General features: G+C 38.3%; 1 protein-coding gene across 1 annotated transcript in view; it reads left to right on the top strand.

Moving 5' to 3' along the window:
- The window catches only part of PLEKHH2 (pleckstrin homology, MyTH4 and FERM domain containing H2), a 90,033-nt gene that overhangs the window by 27,512 nt on the left and 39,926 nt on the right, over nucleotides 1-22,595 (top strand). Inside the window, exons 7-15 of the mRNA XM_052649219.1 lie at nucleotides 645-1,606; nucleotides 5,032-5,107; nucleotides 6,418-6,512; nucleotides 7,120-7,264; nucleotides 9,829-9,965; nucleotides 10,071-10,181; nucleotides 10,342-10,428; nucleotides 11,665-11,823; nucleotides 18,493-18,573. Of these exons, the coding sequence (XP_052505179.1) occupies nucleotides 645-1,606; nucleotides 5,032-5,107; nucleotides 6,418-6,512; nucleotides 7,120-7,264; nucleotides 9,829-9,965; nucleotides 10,071-10,181; nucleotides 10,342-10,428; nucleotides 11,665-11,823; nucleotides 18,493-18,573 (1,853 nt within the window). The remainder of the gene's footprint in view (nucleotides 1-644; nucleotides 1,607-5,031; nucleotides 5,108-6,417; nucleotides 6,513-7,119; nucleotides 7,265-9,828; nucleotides 9,966-10,070; nucleotides 10,182-10,341; nucleotides 10,429-11,664; nucleotides 11,824-18,492; nucleotides 18,574-22,595) is intronic.

The following is a 22,595-nucleotide window of genomic DNA, read 5'->3' on the forward strand; positions in this document are numbered from 1 at the left end:
TGGTTCATTCTATTAGTTATGTTATAAACAAAAATAAGCCATGTCTAAAGACATTTTTAAGGACTGTTATTTTTATTATAAAGATACATTTTGTAGTTATGATTAAACCAAAAGTAGAGTGAGTAAAGCTCTTCTTTGTGTACGTTTTCTTTATGGTTTTGCATATTTCATGTGCTGAAGCTTGGGAACAAAGGTTTTTTTAAACAATAGCTTTATATTTATTACATTTAAATTTACTTATGATTTTGAAATTTAGTAGAAAGAGGGTTGTCATTTTTTTTTTGCTTCTAAAATAGAATTTATCTAGTGGCTGCTATCTTTGATAATCAGTGTGGCCCTGTTTTTCATTTTGCTTCTTGTATTATTTCTCCTTGGTCTATTGTCAGTTTTTTCCTCCATGTTTCTTTGTAAAAAGCAGTTTCATTTTGATACTATTCTGTTGAGTGTAAGGGCATTGTAGTCTATAGGAAGCTTACAGTTTTCAAACTTGGGTTTAAAAAAGACATTGAACTAAAAACGGGTAATGTAAATCAACTTGATTCAAATGAAAATTCCAGTCTGTACAGTGTAGATACATAAAGCTAAATATACAGAAAGATTGTCTGATTAAAGACAGCGTGCCAATATACTGTATGCTTTTCTAGAGATGGAAATTCCAGAAAAATCTGTTGATAACCAAATTCAAGAAAACAACCGAGGTCAGAGAACACTGCATCAAGGCCCTTGCACATCAGAGCAGAATCGTAAAACAGGGACAAGCTTTGTGATGGATGGTGGCACATCCCAGAATTCTGGGGCTCCCGGGAGTGACTGGAGTTCCGATGAGGAAGATGGGAGCAAAGGAAGATCCAAGTCCAGGTACACGTCTACCCTTTCCAGCCACACATCAGAGGACGGGGTCCAAAGTAGCAGAATGGGCAGTGAGACATATCTCACAGCCTCTGACGACAGCAGTTCGATATTTGAAGAAGAGACCTTTGGCCTAAAGAGACCGGAACACAAGAAGCTGTATTCTTGGCAACAGGAGGCACAGTGGAAGGCTCAGAGTTGTCCTCTCGGAAAGGGAAATTCCGAATCAAGGAAAAAGGAGCGTGATAGTTCCTCAGACGAACTCAATAAAAAATTTCAGTCTCAGAGGTTGGATTATTCATCTTCCTCGAGTGAAGCTAACACCCCAAGCCCTATTCTGACCCCAGCTTTGAGTCCAAAGCATCCTAACCCACTCCTTGGAAAAGGCACAGAACTAGGACCTTGCTCCACTCTGCCACCCCCCAAATTAAGGATTCCTAATATTTTCAGCTTAAGCATCGCACTAGCCAAAAGGCACCTAAGCCAGCCACAGTTAAGTTCCGACAGGATGTTTGGCACAAACAGAAACGCTATAAGCATGATACGGCCACTGAGACCTCAGGAAACAGATCTTGATCTCGTCGATGGCAACAATACAGAAATTTTAGAGACTATGGACACTAATTGTGATGATGGATTATTTTCCTACGACTGCTTGGAATCCCCATGTTCAGAGGACCAGGAAGCCTGCGACTCGGCAAAGAAAGCAGCCTGTGGCAAACCTCCAACTCCACCTCTGCACCGGTTTCCCTCTTGGGTAAATTATGTTGCTGTGTGCAGTGCACACACGTTTAACACTCATTTTCAGGTTTTACTTTACTTCTTTTCCTGTTTCTTTTCCACTCCAGCTTTGTTCTGACGATTCCCAGTTTTTAGAATTCAGTTTTCCCTTCTCTTTTCCTCTGAATCAGTTGAGAAATAAGACACAAGGGTAAGACAAATGGGAGATCTAGATGTTGCCTTTATTACTGATAAAACAGATTTTAGAGAACTAGCGGGCGCAGGAGCCAATACTGCATCTAGGAAATTGCTGGATTTTGCCACCCAGGCGCAGGTAGTGTTGGACCAACTGCCACAGACTCCCTCAGTGAGGCCCAGCTTCTCTGAAACTCCTGGTCTAGAGAAAGAACACATGGTTGTTTTTGTGCAACAGCTGCTTCTCAAGAGAAAGGAAAGGGGAAGGCGCTGGTCTCTGCATGTCCAGTTTCTCCGGGGCATTCCAGTCACATTAAGCCACTCCTTTTTCTTAGAGAGGAGAAAGTGAATGGTTGGCTAGAGATCAGGAATGTTCAATTTTCAGAGTGCCTTCCACATGGAAGGGGGCTTCTCAGGTGGCTTTAGTGGTAAAGAACCCACCTGCCAATGCAGAAGATATGAGATGCGGGCTTGATCCCTGGGTTGGGAAGATCCCCTGGAGGAGGGCATGGCAACCCACTCCAGTGTTCTCGCCTGGAAAAGTTCATGGATGGGAGAGCCTGGCGGGCTACAGCCCCTAGGGTTGCAGGGAGTCGGGCACGACTGAAACGACCTGGCACGCATGCATACCACGTGGAAATATCAGGGTGAGGAAAAACAGTTCTCGCTAATGGTGGGCAAATTCTGGACCAGGATACCTACTGGTCATCAAGTTTCAAACTTAATTCTTTACTTGATTGACTTTAAGAGAAATTTAATTTTACTTGTCATGAGCTTATCAGTCCATTGCTTTAACCAAAAGCATCTTCCTGTATCTAGAATAGTTTGAAATTTCTTCCATTGAAACATTGACCATTAATATAATAATTAACCTATTAATTGTGTGATTCTTAGGCTTCCTGATGTCTCAGACAGTAAAGAATCATGCTGCAATACAGGAGACTTGGGTTTGATCACTGGGTCAGGAAGATCTCCTGGAGAAGGAAATGGCACCCCACTCCAGTATTCTTGCGTGGGGAATCCCATGGACAGAGAAGCCTGGTGGGCTACGATCCATGGGGTCACAAGGAGTCAGACACGACTAAAGTGACTAACACTTTCACTTTCTTGGGAATCACTAGATTAAGAAAATTCTTCCTGAGACCTCCCTGATGATCCAGTGTTTAGGAGTTCACCTTCCAATGCAAGGGATGGGAGTTCAATCCTTGATTGGGGAACTGAGATCCCACATGCTCCAGGCAACTAAGTTCACAAGGTGCAACTAGAGAGCCCATGTGCCACGTGAAGACCCAGCACAGCCCCCCAAATAAATTCATGAAAATAATTTTTAAAAATCTTGCTATATTTGAAACAAAGTGAAATTATCTGTTTTGTAGATTGAAGTTTTCCTTCACCTACTGACAGAGTTTAACCTTTAGCCTCAAGAGAATCATCTGAGTTGTAGGATTTTGAGGTTTTCAGAGTCATGTTCTGTTATTATTTTTTATTTAGTGACCAGTGCAGTTTTAAGCAAATAAGGCAATTATGTTTTCCTACTATAAATTCAGACCTTGAGATGTATCTCTCTTATTTACGTTTAAAAGAACATTTCATTGCAAAGTCCACTTGAAACCACCTGCAGTTCATTACTAAATTCTGGATAACATAAAAAATGGACATTATTGGCACGTGACTCTCTGGAATTCCAATTATGTTACCCTTTAGGCAGTTAGGAATTGAAATTTTGCTTCTTTTATTATGTTGAGATTACATTGGCGATTTAGGCTAGGCTTTCACATTCATTTTACTTGGCAAACCATTTTTACTGCTTTTTTGCCTTTCTCTCTTCACTTTATTTTCTGAAGCTATCCAGTTCTGAAAAAGTAGTATTGCTTTGCAAAAGCCTTCCAGCACATTGGCCAAGTTTGAGGTTTTATTTCTGCTTGTTGGGTATTTTCAAGTTTCACATTAAAGAGGTATATTCTAATCACCTCAATTTATGAAAGTTTATTTTAAGGATTTTTAGGGGTTTATTTTAAGGCAGTTTTAAGGCATAGCCCACCCTTATTGAACTGGAATATCGTTCAGAAATACAGCAGTCACTCTAGCAGGTCATGTGATGATCCAGCAGCACCTCTGATGGTCAGCACCTTAGAAACAGGTGACACCCATTGTCCCTGGTCCCATGGCTCAGCTTGCCCTCTCCTATCTGCAGTGACTATGTGCTTCTCTCACGACTGCTGACTGTCCCCTTGCCTCTCTCATGGCTTCTAAGTACCTCACTGACTGTCTTATTTTTATGTGTCTTTTTGTTCTGTCCGCTCTGCTATTTGTCTCTGTGTGTATCTCACCATCACCCTGTCAGAGAAGCCGCCTCTGATTCATTCCATCAGTGACTCTTCAATCTAAAGTGTCTCAGATGATTAGAGATTTCATGCACATTGCTTCAAAGCCCCTGGCTAGCATAGTCCTAAAGAGGACTGCCTGAGTTGCCTACTGTGTCCTGACCCAGACAATTGTGCAGGTTAGGTGTGTTACAAAGTTCAGGACATGGGGATCTATGCGTGAGGGACAACCTGGAGTCCCTTTTCTCATAGGGACAGGGCTAATAGCCTTCCAGTACCCATTTGAGAAATCGCAGAGAAGAAGAGAAAACAAAATAACAACCTATTTTTGGAACAAGACTGTATAAATTCTGTTGCAGTTCTCAAATTCACTTATTATTTGACTTCAGGTGTTTCTTCAACTTCATTGTAATATGAAGGTGATAGAACTTAATGCGACTTTGTATGTGCTTTCTGACTTCAAGTTTTGACTTCAAGTTTTGGCTTTCTCTTTTTCTTTAACCATATTCTAGAATGGTAGATTGTTAAAGATAATATTTTTGTGTAGTGAAAGATAATAAATGATTTCTGGCTTTATGTTATGGCCATTCAAGGTTTTCTTCTTTTTCTTGAACCATGTTCTGAAATGATGGCATATTAATGGTGGTGTTTATGAATAGTCAGTGGTTGTGAACAAGCTTTCTTTTACTTTTTTCCTGTCTCTTCAAAATAATTTAAAATACTAAGCAAAAATTTGGAAGCAAAGATAATGGAGTGACTAATGGATGGAAAAAAATTCTCCAGTGCTGTTCACAGTGGCATATTTTAGTTGGCACTGATGACAGTTTTAGAATAATGCTGTACTCTGGTGACTGTTAAATGAAGAACAAATGAAAAACATATGTATTGAAAGTAATTGCTTCTTTGCTGCAAATATCCAGCTTAAATCTCTCTTTTACATTAGGAAAGCAGAATTTATGCTGTAGCCAAATCAGGCATTCGAATGTCTGAGGCCTTCAATATGGAGAATGTTCATAAACGTAAGTGTTTTTGCATGCTGCATCATGAACGAACCTTGAGCACTTTGTGCTAATTGAAATAAGCAGTCACAAAAGACACTGTATGAGTCCACTTACATGAGGCATCCAAAGTAGTCAAATTCATAGAATCAGAAAGCAGAGTTGTGGTTCCTAGGGGTTACGAAGTGTTGGGGAAGGGGAGCAGTTGCTTAGTAGCTATAGAGTTTCAGATTTTCAAGATACAAATGTTTTGGAGATCTGATTGACAACAGTGTAAATATGCTTAACACTAACTGAACTCAAAGGTGGTTAAGATGGTAAATATTATCTTATGTGTTTTTTACTGTAATAAAAACATTTTTTCAAAGAATAAGTGATTTTGTATTGTCTTTTCACTAGCCAAGAATTTCCTAAATGTCTAAAGTCATTTGAATAAATACAGTTTTGCCAACTTTCAGAAACTGCTTTCTGAAGTTGTTGATTTATATTTTAAAATTGAAATTTATGTTAGTATAGGGGCACATTGATGTTCAACTCTCATGTAGCGAGTATCTCATGATTTTACCCCAAAGAAGCTAAAGCCTGGACACTGGAATTTCAGCTGTTTAAATTGTAAAAATATTGATCTCTATGTCTTCTTTTTCCAGAGTTTAAAACACATTGCTCCTTTCTTTCTTCAGAAATTTATTATAGAAAAAAATACATGCTCATTATGAAAAATAAAACCAAACCACAAAGAACTGTCTGAAATAAAAAGAGACATTTTTCTATAGTTCCTTCTACTGGCCCTTCCCTTTCCTATCTGTAATCTGTATCTTAGAGGTAACCATTAATGTTCTGTTCCTTTTCAGCTATCATCGGTTTTTGCCACTCAAGAAATATATTCTAACCTTTCAATTTGAGTTTCACCTGCTAAAGGATTAAAAGTGACAATATTTTAACACTGGGTCACCAATAGGGCTCTGAATAATCAAAGAGTATCTTCACGGGGTACTGCTCACTGAATCAGTCAGTAGGTATCTGTACTCATTTCCACCCAGCCTGAGCTGAATGGAGATACCAAAGAAACAAAAGCTAAGATCCTCACTTTCAAAGAGGTTATCAGCTAGTTGGGGAGCTAGCACACTTGGGTATGTAATGAACCATGGAAGAAAGTGTATAATTTAAACTGTAGATGCCATCGTTCTTAAAGAAGACTGTATAATGAATATCATGTGTTCATCCAGTGTCTCTTTAAATAGAAATTTTGTTAATTCACATTCATAAGAAATAGACCTAAGTGCTAATTAGATCTGTTTTTTTTTTTTAAATCATTCTGTTTTCTGTTTCAGATTCTGTTGCAGTGCTTTCCTATACCACATCAGGACTTTATACATCTCTGATATACAAGAACATGACAACCCCAGTGTATACAACTTTGAAGGGGGTAACTCATTATTGTTAAACATGTGGGTCTCTTCATGATGGATCAAAAAAACTGTTTATTCAAGCTCCAAATTCCACTCTTGACATTTTACATAAACGCCCTTTATAGGGTGTTTTAGAAGTTCACACTAGCACATTATTAAAAGAGAAGCAATGGAAAAATCTCAAGAAGATACTTATTTTAATCAGAGTAATAGAGGTCTGATATGCTCCATTTTTGTTATGCTGCATGTGAGCCTCTACCCCATCCATAACTGTTAATTGTTTAAAGGACATAGTGTTAATGGTGTAAAGAAAACAACTAATTTAGAAAGCTCTTCAAATCACTGCCAGGGTTCCCCTCCCTTGCGTGAAGTGCCTGATTAAGTATCATCAGAAGAAAAAGCATCAGATATGAACAGCCTCATGATCTTAGGAATCTTTATCATTTACAAATGCCTTGCTGATTGGAATTTGGAATTTAACAAGTGTGACTTTGATAATAGCAAAATGCTTTCTTCTAGTCCTTAAAAAAATCTTATTCCATAACTTCTGGTAAAATTCTGTACCTAAATAGAGAGATAACTTTAAAGATGGACTCACAGGGAGGCTATTTTGCTTCTCTTTAGAAGGCGACCCAGATAAGCAGCAGCCCGTTCCTGGATGACTCCTCTGGGTCAGAAGAAGAAGACAGTTCAAGATCCAGCTCCCGGACTTCGGAGTCAGACTCTCGCAGTCGGAGTGGGCCAGGCAGCCCCAGAGCCTTGAAGCGAGGTAAGGGAAGGTTGCACACACACAAGACAGCTCCAAATAGTTCAGGATATTTAGTGGGAATTTTATCTCTACAATAGGACTTAAAAAAAAAAATCTCAAAATACTGCTTTCCACTCATACGTGCTAAGTCACTTGTCAAGTCTGACCGTTTACCACCCTATGGACTGTAGCCTGCCAGGCTCCTCTGTTCCTGGGATTCTCTAGGCAAGAATACTGCAGTAGGTTGCCATGCCCTCCTCCAGGGGATCTTCCTGACCCAGGGATGGAACCTGCATCTCTTGCATCTCTTGCAATTGGCAGGTAGTGTTTTTTTTGTTTGTTTGTTTTACTCCACTAGCACCACTGGGAAGCCTCATAGTGAAAAGAATATTCACTGAGGACTAAGACACATATTTTAGTCCTAATCCTCTTCTGAATTTTCTTTGTGATTGCAGACAAGATAATCTATTTTTTTAAAGCTTATCTGTAAAAGAGAGATCACTTCGTTATAGGAATAAAATGAAATACTTGGCTTAAATGAGGTTTCTCTTTTATAGTTACTTTTTGATTTTGAATAATTTATAGTACAGATGGACTTATTTTAGCTCAATTCATTACACTGCTAAATGGCAGAGAATACACCTGAAAATGTGGTGGTTAATCTGATATTAAGAAAACTTACTTTGGGCAGGCCTACAATTTTTGTGGATTTTGAAGAAATGTTCGGCATAGATACAGGTTCTAGAGAGAGTCAGTCATATTAAATGATATTTGTATTTTACAAAAGCCTTTAACGTGGCATAGCATGTTGGTTTTCAAACTGTTCCATGGAACCCCTGTGTACTCCCAAGCCCCTCAGCTTCAACAGGAGCTGTTCAACTCTCATAGATTTAATGTGTTGGCTTCCATTGGTCTCTTTGCTACTGCCTTGCCCCCTTGACAACTGGAATCAGGTAGCACACTTTTGCTCAAAACACTGCAAAGACTCCTTATACTGACTATAAGGTATTACATGATTCTTTGATGTCTTTGACCTCATCTCCTCCTTTCTCCTCTCTTATCAGCTCTGGCCACCCAGACCCTTTTATTATTCCTGGAACATACCAGGTATGCTTTGGTTTCAGGACCTATGCACTGAGTGTTTGCTCTACCTGGTATTCTTCCCCCAGATGTCATTATGGCTGGTTCCTTTTCTCCTTCAGTGCTTGGCTCGGACACTGCCTTCTCAATGAGCTCTACCCTGACCACACTGTTCCAATACAGTCCTTTACTCTTCTCCAACTTCTAGCACTTTTTATTTCCCTTAGTTGGCTCTGGTTTATTTCTCCATAGCATTTGCTCTCTGTTTTTTGTCTGTGTCCCCCAACTAGAATCTGTGTTCCACGAGGACAGAAGTTTGTTTGCTTTGTTCTCTGCTCTGTCCCTAGCATCTTGAGGCTAAGAGCCTGAGGTTTGTACTCCAACATTGCCTCTTCCTGTCTGTTTTGACTTTGGACAAATCCTTTAATCTGTGGACCTTAGTCTCCTTAGAGAATGAGGGCCTGAACCAGAATGATCTCTGAGGTACTTGGTAGATCGAAATTTCTGTTATTCTTTGAAAAATAAAGATACTACTTTTATCACATCCATTACTTGGCTTAGTCAAATAAATTAGAAGAATAATATAGTGAAATTATCCTAACATGGCTCTTAAATGTTAATAGACACTTTAAAAATTGCCAGATACTGCAATGAGTAATGACTTAAGTTCTTGATTTTATTTAATATTTTCAAAATCTCCAGTTGTAGTGACTCTCCAGTGTGACTTGCAACTGGCAAGTTGTCTTCTAAAATGGCAAGTGAATTATTGCGAAAAATGTTCCTTTGAATTTTGCATTATAGGTGCTGGCAAATGAAATAGTCTGTTTGTATCCTTTTTATTGCTTTTCTTTTAAGAAAGATTTTCAAAATCTATACATTAGTAGTATTGGACTCCTGTGTTCTTTTAATGTGATGTTACTTTAAAATGATTACAGAAATTAAGTGTATTAAAGTATGATCATACAGATCTTGATAAATTAAGGTTCAGCATTTGTTTGCCTACATTTGCACGTGCTCTGTGTGCTCAGGGCTTCAGTCGTGTCCGACTCTGTGACCGCATGGACTGTAGCCCGCCAGGCTCCTCTGTCCATGGGATTTTTCAGGCAAGAATACTGGAGTGGGTTGCCATTTCCTCCTCCAGGGGATCTTCCCAACTCAGTGATTTGCCTACATGTCAATATGTAAATACACATATTTTTAATTCTTAATAAAACATATTCTTAGACTATTACGTACATTTTATGTATGTGAAAATAGCTGTATTTACAGTCATACCAAAATATTATTTATGTTTCTTTGACTTCCTTGGAGATTTGCATGATAGTCCTTAACCCTTTAGTTCTGTTTTCTGCCTTAAAGGTCCTTCATGGTCAAAGGCATGGAATACATCTAGTCTAGGAAGGGTGATGATTTGGAATATGGATGTATTTCTTAGGAAAACTGACAACCAGCATTTGGAGCATCCAGTTACTAAAGATTGACGTGATGTATTTCTTTTCGTCTAGGTGTGTCTCTCTCTTCTGTGGCTTCTGAAAGCGATTATGCTATTCCCCCAGATGCTTACTCCGCAGACTTGGAGTACTCACAGCCAGAGCAGAAGCTCCTGAAAACTTGCTCATCTTCCAGTGACAATGGGAAAAATGTAAACACTGAATCAGGGTTTTTTTCATTAATTTGTTTTTTTGATTAATGAATCTGTTAGAGTCTCCAAAGGGAACTTAAATATTTTTTAAATCTCTTTAATTAGGAACCACTGGAAAAATCTGGCTACTTATTAAAAATGAGTGGTAAAGTCAAGACTTGGAAGCGGAGATGGTTTGTTCTTAAAGGTGGTGAATTACTTTACTACAAATCTCCGGTGAGTGGAAATTGCTTGTTATTTAGAACTGAATTCCTCAATCTGTAAATCAGACTCCTGACTGATTTTCTTCCATGTAATGCAATTAATGAGACAAATCATTTCTTATTATGACTATTACAGGTAATCACTTTGCATTGGTTTTCTTCCCTTCATACAGAGCGATGTAATCAGAAAACCACAGGGCCATATTGAACTTAGTGCATCCTGCAGCATTTTAAGAGGGGATAACAAGCAAACAGTTCAGGTATTTTTTTTTCTTTTTTATATCATGTAAAACTCAGTTGTCAATTATGTAAGCTAATAGAATAAGACTGGGTATTCAGTATTTTTTTATTCCATTTGGTGATCAGTTTGATGCCCCTAAAATGTGTGAAACCCTGGGACTTCTTAGTTAAAACTATGTTATAACCTGAGTTTACGTTAAGTAAGTCTCCACTGTATTTTCTTTGCCCTTGATCCCTTACACTGTTGGTTCCCCACTCCTAACCCTCCCAGCCATTCTCAGTTCTCAAGCTGTCAAGCTATTTTAGGGGAAGGTTATTTGATAAATGATTTCCCAATAAGATACCCATATTTTAATGTACTGTTGAATTCAGAAGTGTTCACAATTTAATACAGAACCAGAAAATGTCAGTTCTGTGAACTTCAGATGCTCTAACACCTAAGTGGGAAGGATATTAGGGAGCAGAGGGGCTGTCCTAGTTCCCACAAAGTCACACCACAGAGGGGGCTGCTGACCATTTCACACACACGTAATGCCAGTCTTGCTGGAAACCTCTGCTGAGTTTAAAAAACAAAACAAGCTATTGAAATAGTTTGGATAGGTGACTTAAATTCAGATGACTTATATCGGAAATGCCTTCCATAATTGTTATTTTTTTATCTTCCTCTTTTGGAGGGTGAAATACAACATTTTATTAGAAAAGTACATTTTCATTGTTTTCAGTGGCTAATACCTGAGAACTGCCCCAAAATGTACAAAGGAGAATCAGTGTGTTTATGGCTGATTTGCATTGTTGTATGGCAGAAACCAGCACAACATTGAAGCAGTTTTCCTCCAATTAAAAAATAAATTAAAAAAATAAACATCTATTTTTAAAAAGAATCATTTGTAGGCTTCTGAAACTCTGCAATTATTCTGCTCCTCATTTCAACAACTAGGAACCCGTAGCACATTTAAGGGGAAAAAGGAAAATCTAATGAGAAAACAGGATTAAAAAATCATGACCCCAAACACTATGAAGAGTTTTAAAGTAAATGGAAGTGAAAAAAGTATTTCCATAAAAAGTTAATTGTCCTTCTCACAAAGTGGTTAAAATATGCTACATGATTTATAGAATCATTTATTTGGAACCTAGGATTCAAGTTGCAGCATATTTGTTTCCATATTAGGTAGTGATATTTGAAGAATGGACAAGGAAATGATAATTATTCTAAAATCTGCAGTTTCCTTTTCTATCCCTTTCTCATCCCATTCTAGTTGACCACTGAAAAACACACATACTATCTGACTGCAGATTCCCCCAATATATTGGAGGAATGGATTAAAGTGTTACAAAACGTTCTTCGAGTGCAAGCTGCCAACCCCCTTTTCCTGCAACCTGAGGGAAAACCAACGGTGAAGGGACTGCTCACCAAGGTGGGAACTCTATATACAACAGCAGTGTCCCAGGCAGTGACAGAATTAGCCCTGCAATCATGAAAAGTGGGCATCACAGAATGTGTGTGTGTGTGTGTGTGTGTGTGTGTGTATTGTTATATGGTGGGAAAAAGTGTTTTAAGTATGATGTCAAAGACAAAAACCTTAAAGATGAAACATGACAAATTTGACTGTTCTGCATAAAAATGTAAATATTCTTACTGTCAGAACTTTTCTAAGCAGAATTTTTAAAAGACCAATGAGAAGCTTTGAAAATGTATTTGAAACTTAAATACAAGCTTTTTCTAATCAGTAAGTAAAGGGTAAATACCAGTGAGGGGAAGGAACAAAGGACACAATAAGAGAGAGGTAGAGATAGAAATACAAATGATCAGTACACATAAAAGAGAATGTTCTACTGTCATTAATAATTTTCTTAAAAAGCAAGAAGTAATGAATATTTTAAAAAATCTGACCAAGGGAGGACCTTTTTTAAAAGTATGAAATACAGTATTGACACAAATTAAGAAATTTGCTACTGAGTTTACTTTAGAAGGCAGTTTGGCAATGTCTTGGCCAACGTGTTTTACTCAGTAAATATTTTTGAATGAACAAATAAATGAATAAATATTAAATGTTTTAAAAAGATATATATTTAGACTTTGATCCAGCAGTTTCAGTCTAAGAAATTTATGCTTAGGAAATTATCTCAATTTGCAAAACAGTTAAGTATGAAAATGTCCATCACAGCATCCTCTTTCCGATTAAAAAAAGAGAGATAATAATTAACATGCATTGAAATGCAGGTTTTAAGTACAGGATTGGATCAGTTTTGGTAGATATTTACTGTCACTCTTTCAAGATATAGAATGTTTCCATTGCTGCAGAAATGTTACTTGTACTCCATGGTTTATAATACAGAAAAACTGAGATCATCTTAGATATAGAGTAGGGGATAGTTTTAAATATTTATATAATCAGGTAATGTTTTACTGTGCAGTCATTTTCAATGTGCAAAAGAATGTTTAATGTTTTAGAAATAGATTATGATGTGTTGTTAGGGGATAAATGTAGAGTGTTACATAGTTATCCCACTTTTGGTAAACATTTGTAGAAAAATGTCTGACTAGGAAATATATTAAGGTATACTGGATATTTCTGTGTGGTTTTTACTTTATTTTTGCTTAGTTCTGTTTTCTAACTATAATATAAAGTCTGGCTTTCTTTTTAAAAAGATTTTACAAGTCTATCAATGTCAAACATACATAGGTGAATTATTTTCTAACTTGTAGAATGAGTAAATATTGATTTATGCTAAGATAAATATTATTTAAAAAATTTTAACAATACAATAAAATATTTACATATAAAATACTGCACACGAAAGTAATCTTTGCATCATCATGCATCACTCATGTGCTTTATTTATGTAAAAGGTGAGAAATTTAACTATGGTGAGCTATGCTACCCTGTAATTTATCCTTAATGTTAATGTGGGAATATGGGTGGGTACTCTTCAGTAATATTTACAAAGACTGACCAACTATTCTAAAAGTAAGAGAAAAAATGCACCAATACATTCAACAAAGAGATGCACTGTGTGTTTTTCCGGATCATTCTATCACCATGAAAATGTTTTTTCTTTTACTCATGGGCTTGAGAACTCCCTGGTATTGTGCTAATATATGTTTTCCAGTGAACCTAGTGCCACTTTAAACCACCTTCTTATTCCAATTCATAATAACTAGTTGTCCTACTGTTGCAAGGACTGTGTATATCAAATCCTTAGGCTTTAATATGATCTCATGGCTAAGGGTTTATAATTTTTCACAATCAGTGTTTTTGGTTTTTTTGCTTATTTTTAATTATCAGCATGCCTTGTCAATTTTCTCTCCTGTTACATTTCTACTGTTCCCTGCTTCCCATTTTACAATTGCATTTTAAATGAGTGCAAGTTGATGTGATTATCAGATGACTAAACCACTAGGATTTATAGACAGGATGCTTATTAGATTTCCTTCCTACCATTTGTGAAGGGTTGTCCACCCCCATATTTTCACCTGCAAGCCTTATATGAGAAAAACTCTTTCTGAGTGACTTGTTCTGAGCTCACATTCAGGCTACAGTCCCAGATATGGCAGAGTAGTGTTTGAATACTTTGGAGGGGAGGAGACATTTTCAAGTTGTCACACTGTTATTATTAAGTGCAGAAATATGTAGGCTGATATTAAGAACTTGACTAATTTGATTCTGGATAGTCAGTCTTGCAACTTTTAATGCTTTGGAAGAACATTTCCTGTATAGAAGTTCACTTATTTTAAAAACATGTATTGAACAGTTACCCCATGTCAAGCAAGGAGCTGAGGTATTTAGATGAATAGACTGCTGCCCTATCCCGCAGAGAGCTTCATATCTAGTGGGAAAGAAAAGAACATAAGCATATTTATAATGATGTATTAATACATAAAGTGCTATTATTGACATGGATCATAAGGTACACAGAAAAGCTGAATAATTTAGACTGTGGGGTCAGGAACAGCTTCTCAGAGAAGGTTTGCTTGCACTGAGTCTCCAAGGAGAAGTAGGATTTAATTCTGGAAATGGGCAAAGGAAGGTATTCTGGGCTGGAAGATAGCATGGACAAAAGACACAGTGTCTCGAAGCGTGGTCACCTATGTAAAGAGCAAGTCCTCTGAAGAAAGAGTTGGAGGTCCTGATCATGGAGGACTTTTTTGGTTTTGTTAAGGACCTCGATCTTCATCCTGAAGGTGATGTGGAACCCCTCAGGGTTTGTAACAGGGGCATGGCTGTGTTCAAGTTGTTAACAGATTGCTCTGCTGAGAGGAAGATGAATTTGTGGGAAGCAAGCTGGAGTTTCTAAGAACAGTAAGTGGAGGTGGTTTTCCTGAAGAGGATGAGACTCTGAATTGGTCATTGGGAGAGAGACCAGAGGGTGAATCTAAATAATGTTAGGAGGTAAAAATCTTCAGTTAGACTGAAGCCAGCAACTAGGAAGTGGGAGAGATAAGGATAGCTGGGTGAAAGATGGTGCCAGATGATAGAGACCTCAGAAAAGAGAAGCTGTTTAGGATGATCAAAAGGTTCTTCTGGGACTCGTCAGTTTTACAGCTTGTGAAGACACCTAAATTAAGAAGTCCTGCAGGCGGTGGCAACACCATCTCCAGAGGAGAAGGCTCGGTTGGAGAGAAGGATTTGGGGAATTGTCATTGTGGATGTGATAGTCGACTCCATGACAGTGAAAGAAATCATCCAGGAAAATGTGTAGAGTGAGAAGAGCAAGGGACCTTTAATAGGACACTAGGTTTCCCAAATTTGAGAACACGTAAAGGAGGTACATGAAGATACCCTGCAAAGTGAGTCCCGGAGGCCAGGAGTGGAGTGTTCGACAGGGAGGGAGTGATCTGCAGTGCCAGATGCAGAAAGTGCACTGTGCTGTGTTCAGGGGCAATGGGGAGATGAGTAAGAGCAGTGCTGAATTTGGAGGCCTGTCCCTGCTTCCTGGCACGTGAGAAAGAATGGAGCTGGGAGGGAACATGGTGTCAGGAGAGGCACTGAGGTCAAAGAAAAGAGTGGCGTGAGTAAGTAGAGAGGGAGCTGGCAGGAGGTTGAGTTCAGGAAGTAGAAGAAAAATTTCAGAAGAGGAACCATTCCCAATGAAGGAAAAAGGACCAGGGTGTGGCCAAGGGGATGAGTAGCAAACAATGGAGGGACAGCACAGCAAAGGTTTTTCGAAACAAGGTACTGTGAGTTAAGATTGTAGGGAGGTAGTGCAGCAAAGAGCCTCGGGCAGGAGTTCAGCCCAGACTGCACGCCAGTGCACATCCTCGCACTGAAACTTGCTGCTTGTGGGACCTTGAATAGATTACTTAGCATCTCTGTGCCTTAGTGTCCTTTTCTGTAAAGTGGGAATAATATTAGTGCCAATCTCACAGGGTACTGGGAAGATTAAATTATTTAAGTGTGTAAAGTGCTTTAGAGCAGTGCCTGGCACATCAGAAAGACACCCAAAATGCTAGCTATTATTATCATAAGAGTTTCCTGTGGATGATGAAGTCAGTGAGACAGATGACAGGATTTGTAGGGGAGAAGGTTACAGGCATGAAAATTTAGTAGAGGAGAGAAGACCATGGGAGCTTGTGTTCTGTGTGATGACAAAGGCCAATCGGATACAATACACTGTCATCAAAGTTTCAGAGAGAACCGATACAAATACCTTTGTTATGGATGCAAGGTAAAAAAAAAAAAATTATTCTTTCAGCTTTTTGGTTCACCAAAGCCTTGAAGTTTGAAATTGTCTTTAAATCTTTGCGCAAATTCTTCTAGTGTAATTTATTATGATTTTTTTTTTTTCAGAATAAGTCAGAGTTGGGAGAAATCTTAACATAATCAGATTTACCTAAAAAGATAGACTGTGTTTTTAAAGCACAGCTTTTACAGTGACTTGGCAGAGGTCCTCGTTAATTTGTAGTTCCTCACACATTGCTCTATTTAAAGATAAATCATTTCCGAAGTAATACTCTTTATAGCCAGATGCATTATGCTTCAATTTTAGTGAGACTCCTTTCTAGAGTTTGTTTAAAAGAAGAAAAAAGTAAACTGTATAACACAAACTATTTAAAACTTCCAGTATATTTTTCTGTAAGTACATGTTTCTAAATTTAATTAAACTGAAGCATCTCTTGCCAGATGAAACATTTTTTGTTGTTGTTGTTTCTCCTCAAGCAACATTCTAAATCCATCAGACTGTTAGATGGTGGAGTTATTTGTTTGCTTAAACCATACTTTGGAAAGCCCAAAGACTGGCTGCATTTGTGGGTTTAAACGAAACATGTGTTTTACTTCTCCTTATGCATAGCAAGGAAGGAAGTGTTTATTGAGTAACTACTAGTATCCTTTGTTTACATTTTCTCCTTTGGTCATACAGCAGCCCGCTGAGGTGTACAGTCATCCCACGTTAAGGACAGAAGTTGGGAGGTCAAGTCAGTTGCCTGAGGGCATCATCTATCCAGTATGTGGCAGAACTGGAATTTAAACCTTGATCCATTTGACCTCAGAACCCAGGCCCTTTCTGCTGTTGTGACTTGCCCAATGCAAAATCCATTCTTCTGTGTTTAAATGTTGTCATTACAAGGTCCCTGCAAAATATGTGTGCCTCCAACCCCACATGCTGCCCCTCCCCTTCCTCGCTCAGCCTTGCACACATGGACACACACGGACACACACCATCTCAGGACCTTGGTGCTTGCCGTTTCCTTGCCCAGAGTGTTGTCTTAGGTGACTGCATAGCTCGCCTTCCTCCTCTAGGGCTTGAGTCTTCGGTGTCTGTGACGCCTTCCTGACCACCGTATTTTAAATTGTAAAACACATCCCCTGCTTCTCCAAGCACTTCTTTCTCTTTTCCTGCTTTATTTTTCTTCTTCATATTTATCACCATGGGCAAGCATGACAACGGAATGTTGGGCTTTGGTTTTACCAGCCAGTGTCTTGGTTTCCCAGCGGTGGGTCTCTCCAAGTTGAAGTCCACTCTAACTATTGCAGGAGAGGGTCAAGCCTCAAGGCAAAAATTGGCGGGGCTGCCCGGGTAGTGGGCAAGCTCAACCAGGCACGCCACATGCTAGGTCTGGGACAACAAAACCCATTACAGATTTTATCCACTGGAGGGAATGGGGTTCTTGGTGTTTTTCTAAACTTGAGGGTATAGCTGGGACTCTCTGACAGAGATCTTCAGTGCTTGAACCTGGACAGGACTGGGGCAGGGAGGAACTCATAGTGAGGATCTTGCATTGGCAGGCAGGTTCTTTATAGCACCACCTGTGAAACCCAATAGTGAGGATCTTACTAAAGCCGCTGAACAGTGAAAAACCTGTAATATTCAGTACAAATTTATGTGTAAATGTATAGAATGTGTGTGTAAATTACACACACACCAAACACATCTAAGTGTACAAACTTTGTATTCCTAACGAAGATACATAGCACACTGCTGGTTTAGTTGTCTGTCTGCCTCGTGAGGCAGTGAGCTCCCTAAGGAAGAAAACTGTCTTGTTCATATCTGTCCCCCCAGTACCCAGACCAGTCCCTGACTATTTAGAGTCAAGAACCAGATTGAGATTCCATCCCAGTCACGAAAGATAGTTCCTGACATATAGGAAGTACTCAATATATAATAGCAGCTTTTAATGTTGTTTGTATTCTTTTGTGTGTATGCTTCTGGAGAAGGCATCAAGTGTTTTGAATGAATGAAACTTTTATATTTTGGAAATCACTAGAACTCTTAGGTTTCAGTCTTCTTATTTCTAACATTATGTGTTAACCTGGAGAGCCACAGGATTATTGGAAATCTATGTAATATGGAAACTGTGAAAAATACTTATGAGATAGGCATTTTTTAATCCTTAGTCTTAGGTGTAATACTTGACATCTGGGAAACATTCATTAAATATTGAGTGGTGAGCATGAAAGCAAACATGCCATGCTACTAGTATTACAGGTAAATTGCAAATAGCATTCAGATAGTCTGGTTGAAATGTCACCTATAACTTGAGCAAACTGGATAGCTGTTCAAATAGCTTCAAAGAGTATATATGCCATACTTTAAGGTGTCAGAGTTCTGAGCTACATTTATAATTTTTTGAAATATGATTTCAGGTAAAACATGGTTACTCCAAGAGAGTCTGGTGTAAACTTATAGGAAAAACATTATATTATTTTCGTAGTCAAGAAGATAAGGTATGTATATGTTTTTAATATGCTGATTAGAGGAATTTTTTGTTGATTATGGCTTCAAGTTTTTCCTTTCACTGTTCTGTTGCTAGCCCCAATTTTAGAATGTTTGATGTTGAAATTTTGCATAAAATTTATTACTAAGGTGATCATAGGCCTACAGGGATCTTGATTCTTAATTATAAGCCTTAGCAGCTTTTAATTAATGCTTCTTCTAAGACCTAGAAAAATCTTCCTCTACCCCACTCTCAGCCATCAGTTTCTCATATTTTTCAGACCTGACAGAATAGATAAGTTTGAATGATGGGAGCATCAAGCTAGGAAAGAAGCTGAAGAGAAGAAGGAATCCAGTCCTGTCCCAGGCCCTTGAATTCCTAGACACCACTTATCTATCCATCCATCTACCTATTTACGTCCCATTGGTTCATTTTTAATTAATCTCTTCCCCAAAGAACTTGAGTTACCTTCAATTTCAGAGGAAAAAGATGATGTCTTCCAAAGGTGAAATGTATGCCTAATTATCACTGGATCAAGAGAATTTGCATAAAACAATGATGCCTGCTTCACAGAATAGCAGCCTGTGAGTGATTACTGGATTAATGAGACCAGACTTCTTGGTCCACTGACCACATAGGTCAGTTAGTATTTCTCTGTTCTATTTTTGCAGCCTGCACTCTCGGTTCTGGCTAGCTGGATTTATTTACTTATTGGTCACTTCATGCAGCATGTGGGGTCTTAGTCCCCTGACCATGGATAAACCCACACTGTCTGCATTGGGAGTACACAGTCTTAACCACTGGACTGCCAGGGAAGTCCCCTGACTAGCTATATTTAAAAGGCATTTCGTTATTCTCAGTATTGCTCATGGGATGGAAATTAACACAGTGAAGCTTTGAGAGTGTTATCTCTGAAGCAGTGTGGGAATATGGTCATTAAAATAATACAGGAATAAGCACATGACAAAATTGTATATCCCAATATAACCCTAACTCAGTTATCAATCAGGAAAACAGCAGCCACTCTGTGTATTCCATTTCTAACAATTGTAATGTAGAATTGGGGACATACATAACTTTTAGAAAAGTCAGGGTGGTAGAAGTTGGGGAAGAAGCTGCCACTGAAGGTCCAAGAAGGCAGGACCAACAGTCTGAGCCCAGAGCACAGAAGCAGCTGGTCCTCAGCAGTTGACTGAGAAGCCTCTGTGACGCTCCCAGCGGCCCAGGCACCTGACTGCAGCTGTCTCAGAACACTTACTCCTCTGACACCCTTACCTTCCACATTACATGCAAATTCTCTCAGGCAAGCTATAATTTGGAACTATGCAGGGAAAGGGATTCTGACGAATATAGTGCCCAGCTTCTTTTCTGCAATTACAGGGAGACTTTAGAAGAGGGAGGTTGGATTGGTGAGTTTATAATCCTCAGTCTAGCACATGTGTGTTAAAACACACATAGCAGAAAAGTCAGAAAGAACTGTACCAAAATGTTGAGTGGTGGTAGAGTTATGGATGACCTCTTTTTTCCTTTTTGGGGTGAAAAGTGAAAGTGTCAGTCCCTCAGTTGTGTCCTCTTCTTTGCCACTCCATGAACTGTAGCCCGCCAGGCTCCTCTGTCCATGGGATTCTCCAGACAAGAATACTGGAGTGGGTTGCCATTTCCTTCTCCAGGGGATCTTCCCGACCCAGGGACTGAACCCGGGTCTCCTGCATTGCAAGCAGACTTACCATCTGAGCCACCAGGAAAGCCCCTCTTTCTTCAGGAACCTTTCAGTTTTTACCAAGTTTCTATAATAAGTGTGTGTTTTATAAATAGAAAAGTAATTTTAAATTTACCGAGAATAAAATTTAAATATTCTTAACTACCACTACTAATAGTAATTTTTACTATATAATAAAAATGGATAACATTGATCATAGAAGGAACAAGTCAGAAGAATATGAATAGATGAGCAGAAATCCATTATAATTAGTGGAAAAGTATTAGAATGCTTGTGAATCAGTATAGGCTAACTTCATTTTGTGCTATACATATTTCAGAAACAATTTGTCTTTATCTCGATCAGTGTCTTTTTAAAATTCAGTCAAAATATTTTAAAATGCCAGGTCTGTTCACGTCATGGAGCCACAGTGATCCTTTGGTGAAAGGAATGTTGTTGTTTATTCACTGAGTCATCTCTGACTCTTTGTGACTCCATGGACTGCAGCACGCCAGACTCCTCTGTCCTCCACTTTCTCCTTTGAAATTAGATCAAATTCATGTCTGTTGAGATGGTAATGCCATCTAACTATCTCATCCTCTGCCACCCCCTTCTCCTTTAGCCTTCAATCTCTCCCAGCATCAGGATCTTTTCCAATGAGTTGGCTCTTTGCATAATGTGGCCAAAGGATTGGAGCTTCTGTTTCAGCATCAGTCTTTCCAATGAATATTTAGGGTTGATTTCCTTTGGGATTGACTGGTTTGATCTCCTTATAGTCCAAGGGACTCTCAAAAGGAATAACCATCCTTAAATATTGCGGTGGATGGAACCTTGATTATCATAGGATTAGATATGCCTAGAGGACACAATTAGGATAGTATTGTCATGTATTATCATAATAGAATTAGTTTTCTTTATCCGATTTTTAAAGCTTGCTTTTTGTTTATTAATGTGACTTTGCTGCCCTATTATTTTTGTTTTACTACCTTTTTATGAAAATATAGATAAGTTTACATTTTTCCTTCAGAAGGAAATTTTCTTCATTCAGCACCCAGAATAGTATTTTGCACATAGTAACTACTCAGAAAATAATTGTTATGAATTTAATGGGGAAAGAAGTTTTTCTTATAAAATAGAACACATGTAATTAAGTTAATTAATTTTTTTCTATTAATCAAGTATTAGGCAGATAATATTGCATTTTAGATAAGATATCTAGGTAAGATAATTTAAAAGCTACAAATCTCAAGCAGACTGTGTATGTTCCTGGAATAAGTGTACTTAATTAGAGCAAAAGTTTTAAAACATAGCAAATAATTGTTTTTGTCAGTAAAAGAGTAGGTAAAATTTAATGTAAATTATTTTTAAGATTTTTTTCTTACCCTTAAATTAAGATGGAAGAAATTGTGGCATTTTTTTGTGATTTATTTTATATATACGTGTACGTATATCCCTGGTGGCTCAGTGGTAAAGAATTCGCATGCCAAGGCAGGAAACACAGGTTTGATCCCTAGGTTGGGAAATGATCCCTAGAGAAGGAAATGGCAACCCACTCCAGTATTCTTGCCTGGGATATTCCCATGGACAGAGTAATATTCCCATGGACAGGTGGGCTACAGTCCATGGGGTCACAAAAGAATCGGACATGACTTAGTGACTAAACAACATATATGTATAGGGAGCTTCCCTGGTAGCTCAGCTGGTAAAGAATCTGCCCGCAGTGCGGGAGACCTTGCTTCGATCCTGGGTTGGGAAGATGCCCTGGAGAAGGGAATGGCTGCCCACTCCAGTATTCTTGCCTGGAGAATTCCATGGACTATGTCCATGGAGTTATAAAGAGTGGGACATGACTGAGTGACTTTCATGTTTTCACTCTTGTATAAAAATAGCTTCAAAACACTTTTCATTTATTGGGATTTACAGTGATAGTTAATCATACTTCTTCACACTAGCTCTCTGACTTTTTACTTTTTTATCAATAGTATTGAGACTATGTCTATACTTGTTCTTTTAATCCAATAGGTTAATCAAATCAATTTTGTTCGATGGTTAAAAGTCAAATGAATATTTTGACTGAATAACCTAATTGCTTGACTAGGTAGTGGATCATTTTGGTCAAATTGAATAATTTGAACCACTGTACAGAAGTGGCTTCTTGCTTTTTCCACAAAAACTAAATGCCTAGTATTCAGATTGTTCTTTTATAGCACAGTTGACATGTTAACTGTGGCTACCCCACTTTTGTAACAGTGTGGATAATCCAGTTACCTTTAGGCATTCATTTAAAAACAGATATGGTTTATAAAGCCAAGAATGAAAAGGACTATGAAAAA

The sequence above is a fragment of the Budorcas taxicolor genome, chromosome 11 (genome assembly GCF_023091745.1).
Source record: "Budorcas taxicolor isolate Tak-1 chromosome 11, Takin1.1, whole genome shotgun sequence".
Lineage (NCBI taxonomy): Eukaryota > Metazoa > Chordata > Mammalia > Artiodactyla > Bovidae > Budorcas > Budorcas taxicolor.